The sequence below is a fragment of the Pteropus alecto genome, unplaced genomic scaffold (genome assembly GCF_000325575.1).
Source record: "Pteropus alecto unplaced genomic scaffold, ASM32557v1 scaffold61, whole genome shotgun sequence".
NCBI lineage: Eukaryota > Metazoa > Chordata > Mammalia > Chiroptera > Pteropodidae > Pteropus > Pteropus alecto.
In genome coordinates, this window is record NW_006434835.1 from 14550197 (window position 1) to 14558326 (window position 8130).

At 34.7% G+C, this 8130-nt stretch overlaps 1 protein-coding gene across 8 annotated transcripts in view; it reads left to right on the plus strand.

Annotated features, from left to right (window-relative positions):
• The window catches only part of NCOA1 (nuclear receptor coactivator 1), a 148590-nt gene that overhangs the window by 87175 nt on the left and 53285 nt on the right, over positions 1 to 8130 (plus strand). For all 8 annotated transcript variants that reach the window (XM_015588218.2, XM_015588219.2, XM_006910276.3 and 5 more), the window contains 2 exons: positions 861 to 956; positions 5097 to 5237. In XM_015588218.2, coding sequence (XP_015443704.1) covers positions 861 to 956; positions 5097 to 5237 — 237 coding nt within the window. The remainder of the gene's footprint in view (positions 1 to 860; positions 957 to 5096; positions 5238 to 8130) is intronic.

Genomic DNA, 8130 nt, shown 5'->3' on the forward strand with positions numbered 1-8130 from the left:
AGGTAATTTATAAGGAGAAAGCTTATGAACAGATGAAAACACAGCTGAAGCTCTAATATGAACACGGTATCAACATAGCATTAAATATGTGACAGTGAGTGAGTTTTCCATGTGAACTTAGAATGAGCTAAGTTAAGAACACCACAAATGGGAAACTCGAGTAAGGACCTGGGAAGGTAGGAGAAAGAGAAGTCAGTCAGATGCAAAAAAGGCCATGTATGTAGTCAGTCTCACCAGGGAATGGGTGCCACAGTCAGTTGGGGACTTTCTACATAATACATGTTCAAGGCTGCCTTATGTGATTAAAGTTCATATTTAGCTGTGTGATATTGTGTGTGGCACTCAAAAAAAATTGGAAATGAGACTTTGAAAAAATTATAGATCCTACAACATAAAGTCCTCTGTCAAAGGCAAATTATGCTTCTTCAGAAACAGTTAAATGTTATTTTTCTCATATGATAATTATCTGCACAGTGATTGTAAGAATAATCTTTGTGGCCAGTAAGTACTGATGAGTATAGGAAATTGATTATAAAACTGTAGTTTAAAAACCACTGTGTTGCCTAAATCTAGCCAGAACTACTACTTCGAGTTGATATCATCCAAGTACATGAGATGCATCAGTCTTCTCTAGTTTATGTAAGAACATTCCATGGGAAGGAATAATTTATGCTAACTAGATCTCTACCTGAAGTTGTCAGTTTTTGGTTGCCAGCAATTTTATTTCTATACTATTATATCAGAGTGACTCCAATATCAGATCCTATGTCATGTACTGTTTCTATTAAAACTGTTAATGGCAAGTAATAGATGTGACTCATTTTCTAACCTCTTCAATTTCCCCTTCTTATTTTGGGCAGATTTCCAGTCATGTTTGATTTGTATTGCACGGCGATTACCTCGGCCTCCAGCTATTACGGGTGTAGAATCCTTTATGACCAAGCAAGATACTACAGGTACGAACTACAAAGTTCAGAATGTTCCATCAGTATTAATGATGTGACTATGCTTTTAAAACTAATTACGTCCAAAATTTTGTGTCCTTCTGTTCTCTGCTCTTCGGACTCTGTTGACTAGTCTTATGCAGAAAACATTTTAAGTGGTGGTTTTGATAGTGTGCATTTTAAATACTGTAATCATCGTCACGAGCAGAGTGCTGGGGAGAACATTATTTTATAACTATTCACGTACCTGTATTTGTTTTGATTATAAATTATTTTTCATAATCATGGAATAAATTAAGGAACTATGGCAATGTAGATATAAATATATTCATTTATAAATGGATACAAGTATGGTGGTTTTACTTTATACTTAAATGTATCTAGCTATCTTTTTTCCCTTATTCTTTTTTTAAAAAATTTATTCAGCCACAATTATTGACTGCCTAGAAATGCCTGTCACTATGTGTGATTGCTCAAGGCATACATGGTTGAGCAGAAAGCAACGATATAATTACAAATCGTGGTATGTTATATGATGAAAAAGGTGTGAGATGGTATGAGGTAGGCTAACAGGGAGGACCTATTTTAAAATTAGCTGGTTAACAAAAGCCTGTCTAAGGAGCTGATATTGAACTCAAGCCCGAAGGATGAGGTGGTGCCAACTAAGCAAAATACGGGGTTTGGAAGGGAACAGGGAGGAAGGGGCATGGTGCAGAATGAGTGCTCCCGACTGAGGAAGCAGAGCTGCAGAAGCCCTCGGTAAGATTCACAGGTGCGAGCGAAGAGCTGCGAGAAGGGCAGGAGAGCCACAGTGAGCAGAGGCGAGAGCGCCGGAGAGTAAGGCCTTCCGCTTCAAGGCCGACTTCGGCTTGATTTTCAGCAAAACGAATTGCTATTATTCTTTACAATTTGTAAGGTATTTTTCATATACTACATAATTTTATCTTCGCTCTAACACATCAGGTTTTCGTACTTTTATCAATCAGAATTACATATTTGTCACTCACTTTTCTAATTTTAAAATAGATACTATATATTTTTTTATCACACTGAGATTTAAAAAGTCATTTCTAGTAAATTTTATTCTTTATGAAAATTTAGTTTTTACATACTTTTTTACCTTTACCATTGTTTATATGGGCCTATTACAAAATTTACTAATTTTTTAGTCCCAGAAATCTGATATTCCTATGTTGTGTGTTTTATTCTTGCATTTTTACACTGTCAACTGCTCTTACTGAAGAGCGGGTGGGGATAAATTAGCACAGATAATAGAATATAGTAAAGAGAATGTCTAGGAGCTTGGGGATACACATCTAAAAGCAGCAATTATCAATTACCATACCTTTCTTCATTCCCATTTTAAGTCTTCCATGTACATGTTCCTTTCCATTTTCCACCAGTGAACAGCATTGGAAAAATTTAATAAACCTTTATTGAAAACCAAAAATTTCATTGCATGGAGGAAAAATAGGGTTCACTAAAAATTATAACTGGTCTTTTGTGTCAGTAGAACCAAACAAGGGCACGTGAGAGAGCAGAATAAAAGCTCATTGGAAAAGGGTGATGGTTAGGCCACAGAATAAATGTGGGAGATGGGGAGGGCTAAAAGTTATGAGGCTAATTTAGGAACAGTATTTTTCAGCTTTTCCTCATATTGCATTCTATAAATTGAATCCTAAATTGGATTGTTGTAAAGAAGACTGTATTTTCCCATAGAAACATTGTTATCACTATTAGTTTTGTTTCTAACCAAGGATTCAGCATAAAATCTCAGATATAGCTGATTTAAAAATAAATTTATAAAAATTTAAAAAATTAAGCTCAGGATTATAAAATAATTATAAATCCAAAGGGTACCTCAGAGATCATAGAATCTAGGCTGCCCAATTTACAAATGAGGGAATGGCAATTTTTCCAAAACCATACAGCTAGTTGCTAAGAACAGGCGTCTTTAGGCCCTAATATAGCAGTCTTTATTTATATTACATTGCCTTCCACCAAACAACTCTTAAAAGGGCATCACTGTGCTGTACACACCTAGTACACAGAAGATAATAAAGAAAATATAAGACATAAAGAAAACAGAAAGATGCCAGAGAAATATAAAATATTCTTAAAATGTAAAACTGATATTATATCATAGAACAGATTTAGATAAAACATAACTTACTATAGTAAGTATTAGATATTTAATTCCTTAAAATTTTAGTAATACTTTTAATCCTATATGGGGTAGTTCCTGTTTCTTAAAAAAGAAAAAATTCTTCTACCAGGAAATGTTGAACACTGGTTTATTTGTTTGTTTGTTTGGTTGGTCTGTTGGTTAAACTTTCCTCTAGCAAGCAGAGATATTCTAAATCAACCTATTCATGATTCTCTCCTAAGATAGTCATTGCCTTGCCCAATCATATGTTATCATTGCTGATAATTTAACCACCTTCTCTTCTCCAGTCTCACAATTGCAAACTCTCTTGCTCTCTCATGGGCCAAAACTGACATGAACACATAAACACATGCACGCATACATGCGCTTCTCCCTTAATCACTGCCTTTGGGGAGTATTACTGCCTGTGGGGATTATATAACAGTGCTTTCTCTGCTGTAACCAACTCTTGATCTCTGACATAATAAGAGACAAGGAGTAAATAATTAAAATTCTTAGAACATCCAAAATTGTAGTTTCAGTCACAGAGTTCATCAAGCTTTCTCTAAACTGTTCTTAAATAACAAAATTTCCTTCTTTAAGTGTTAGTTTATTTTTTTCCTACCATCTACATTTATGTCAGGACTTCGGCAACAGCCTGCTCAGACAGGCTCAGGCACATTAGATTCAAGACTAAGTTAAAGAGGTCTAATAAATACTTATTTCTAAACAAACCAAGTGAAATACATGAAGACATGATTCGTTAAAATGAGGAGGCACAAACAGTGCAATAGATTTGAGCCGATTGTGTAAGAAAAGGGAAGACGAGGAAAAGACAATCAGGCATTCATAGAAGTGGAAACGTGAGTGATGAATAAACACAAAAAAATGCTCAACCTCATTAATTGGGGAGAACAAATTTAGACCATAACCATTTTTCACCTACTACTCGTAAAAAGAAGGAAAAAAAAGAAGCCTGACAACACCAAGTGATGGAGAAGATGTTGGATTAACAATAACTGTCATATATGTTTTTGGAAAACAGTTTAATATCATGAAGTTGAACATTTACATAACGTACGACACAACAGTTCCATTCCTGCCTATGTACCCTAGAGAAAGTCCTTCACAAACATGCACCATGGAAAATGTGAAAGTTATTCATAGCAGCACTGATTGTAATGACAAAAAACAGGGAACAATTTAGGTGTCCATTGACAGGAGGATGTGACAAATGAGTACAAACTTAATGAAATGCTATTAGTAGTGTTCAGGTTCTGAATTGGATGCTGGGTTTGTGGGTTTTCACTTTATTAATCTAATTTATATATGTATATATCTTACCCATATTATTTTGTGTGAATATAAGATTGCATAAAAAATAAAACATCTGAACAATCACAAACTGGATTGTCTCCGAATTAACTAAGGAATAATTTACCTGAATTCTTAATGTTCTCTCACTTGTTATCTTTTTATGATTTGGTTGCTTTCAGTCTTTGTTTACTCTTAAATGCAATACTGCCTACAGCCCAAGAGGAAGTAGAAAGGAAAAGATTTGCTTACTTTCTCATATCCTCTTCATTTAGTTATTGGAAATTAATTTAAACCAAAATAATATATTCACCTGTGCTTCTTTCTCCTCAACGAGTGGTTCAGTCATTAGTATAAGGAGAGGAGGATCCGAAGAGCAAGCCAGAGGAATTTGACTGGCCTTAGTTTCAGCAGCTTCAGGTCTTTATAGTATGATTTTAATATTTCACTGGAATTGAATTTTAGAATATGACAAACTAGTATGTAACATACTCCAAGGCCAAAACAATTTTAACAGGTCATTGATATACTTTGTTACCACAGATAATAAAAATTAATAGTGCTTTTTAATGCTTTTTTTCCATTAGGCGTTTGGGAAGCAGAATATTTCTGAGATGCAGTTGTTTGTTTTCAAATATGGATGACTTATATCAAGAGGCTGTCGTAAATGTACAATTTCATTCTTTGTGTAGGTAAAATCATCTCTATTGATACTAGTTCCCTGAGAGCTGCTGGCAGAACTGGCTGGGAAGATTTAGTAAGGAAGTGCATTTATGCTTTTTTCCAACCTCAGGGCAGAGAGCCATCTTATGCCAGACAACTATTTCAAGAAGGTACAGTTTTTCTCTCTCAATTATTTTCACTACCCTTGGTCTTTGTTAATATTGAATAATTTGTGTGGAACTTATGGCTCGATAAGTATTTTCTCCAAATTATAGTTTTTGTAATAATCAGTTTTAGGGAAGGAAGAAATGGGTAAGCAAAGTAATTCATGAGTGGATCCTGAATTTTGGGATACACATTTTAAAGAACAGGATATCATATGGTGGTCACTCACTCATTCATTCATTCATTCATTCAGCAGACATATATCAAGTTTCTCACATACATAGAACATATATGTAAGATGCCAGGGATACGTGATGATTAAGAAGCAGGGTTTTGCCTACAAGGAGCTCAAAACTTAGTGAGAGGATAAATGACAGTTTTAAAAATCAGTTTGACATGGGCAATAATAGAGGTATAACCAAAAGAAGAGAAAAATTAATTTTGACTTGAAGAATCAGGGATAGCTTCAGAGAGAAAGTGATATTTTTCCTGACTTTTGAAGATCATTCCCAGCAGAACAGACATATCAGAGGGCTTCTAGATAACGTAGAGATATATATTGAGTATGTTTACTTCATGACCGTTTCAGTATCTGCACCTACTGAGTCGTTGAAGTTTCACATTAAAAATGTCATATGAAATTATTAATTAGTAATTGAAGAGCTGCTGCATCATAGTAAGTCTATGGGAATATAAAACAAGTATATTCCCTACCCTTAATGAACTTAATAATAGTATAGAAAGACGGGAAATTATCTTAGAATTAAGGCCAGAAAGTTCATAGAGATTCAGAGATAAGGGATTTTGATGCACTTTAAAAATATTGCCATGTAGTTGTGGTGGCCTAATATTCCCTTGCAGCATAATTTATCCTCCAATCTCTAAGTAAATAGTTTCTTTGGAAAGAGATTGTTTGTATGGCTGTTCCTGAAAAATAATTTTTAAATATTTTTATTATTCTATCCTTGTTTTAATATTTTCCCATAATATTAGGTTTCCTAAGTTTACAGATGATTTTTCCATCCATTACATTTTAGGTCAACTGCTTCCTAATGATATGAAGGAAATAGCTTGCCTTTTTTTTTTCAGGAAGCCATCTATATGAATCTCACTAGTTTGGTTACTTCTGGAACAGCTTCCTACAGATTAATGGTCCTCCAGTGGGCCTCTTGTGACTGGTAGCATCCCCAAAGATAGTATTTCAGCAAATAGGACCAAGAATCTGTAATTTTAAAAGTTCCTCAAGGAATTCTAAAGTGCAGTCACCTTTGAAAACCATTACAGCAAGCAACTAATGCCACCCACTGGTTGCAAAGTTTGTGACTTCCTCTGCCAAGAGTGGCATTTGACTTTTGTGTAGATTTGAGACTCAGGACACTCTCTCCACTCACTGCCTAAACTGCTGAGGTATATGACGCCCTCTGATTTTTGTCTTAACTTTATAAGTTGGGCCTTCCAAGACTTGACTTAAAAGATTTTTATTTTTATTTGCCTATAATTTACATACATTTATTTCCACCAAAGCAAGGCAGATCTAGATTTCGTCTCATTGTCCAAATGACTAGGCTCCCCATAGATGTGACTGAACAATGGATTAAGATATGTGTTTCTAAACCATTACAATTCTCTATCAAACAGATTAATTAAAGTATAATAAGTAACTATTCTATCATTAACATATGAAGTAAAACAATTTAGAGTAAAATGTAAAGAAATATAATTCAACACCTCTTCTCCATTAGTCATTGCTTACTGTCCTTCTTTTTTTTTTTTTTTTTTTTTTAAGAAAAAAATTTCCTAAATAGAAATAACTTACTTATATTTTTCTCGGTATTAAGTTGTCCAGACTTCACATGACTCTGATTTTAGTGTTTCAGAGAGTCTGGACAGCTTACCAGACAGCATTCATGGGTTGAGCACATCCTTTCTGAATTAAAATCTCAGATGAGGGGGTCAGATATCTTAACCAGCTCCAAAGGTAATGCTTAAGTATAAGTGTACCTAGGAGATAATTGAGTGTTCAGTTCCAGACTACCACATTAAAGCAAGTATCACCATAAAGCGAGTCCTAATCCTTTTACTGGTGGAGAGTCCTGCCTACAATTTGTAAAAAACCCAATATCTGTGAGGCACTATAAAGCGAAGCACATTTAAATGAGAAATGCTTGTACATCAAGTTGGAGAACCACTGGTCTCTCAAGAGTGGACAGAGGTGTAAATTTGCATTTGCAGTTTCCTTGCTGCCTGTTTACGTCGGGACAGTGTGAAAAGAGTGAAACAAATTATGTCACTGTATTCTTGACTTCGTGTAAAACTTTTAAAAAGCTGACAGTGTTTTAATATTTAGGCAAGAAAAATCTGTCCTCCTTTTGTCTTCTTTTCTCCTGCCCATTAACTCCGAAGGCAGTGGCTGGTATAAAATCCTAGTGTGCGTTAAAAATTTAATTTAGTTATTTAGTTTTTTAGCTGCTTTTGAAAGAGAAAGCTCGTGGACTGCTTTTCAAGGGTGTTTACCATTTTATTTTCCAGAATCAAATTTGAAAACACATTTCAGCCAAAGAATACCCGAAAGCATTCAGTATAAATTAGATCATAGCAATAGTTCTCCATTAAGTTTGGGGGGGAAATGGATATCAGGATCAGCTGAGGAAAAGTTTAAACTAGAAGAAGGTTCCCCCATTCTGTTCAATTCAGGACCATTCCCTTAAAGAAAGGTTTGGTTAAATATGTCCCACATTTCATCAGGGGCAAATGTTAAACCAGATTTCTAGACTCTACTCACACTACTGAATTAGAGTCTGTACTCTAAGATGTTTTCTTACAGAGAAGTTGGAAAAATATAAACCTAATTTCCACAAGATATGAATAACTAAACCTAGGAAGTGATGTTTCCTGCTG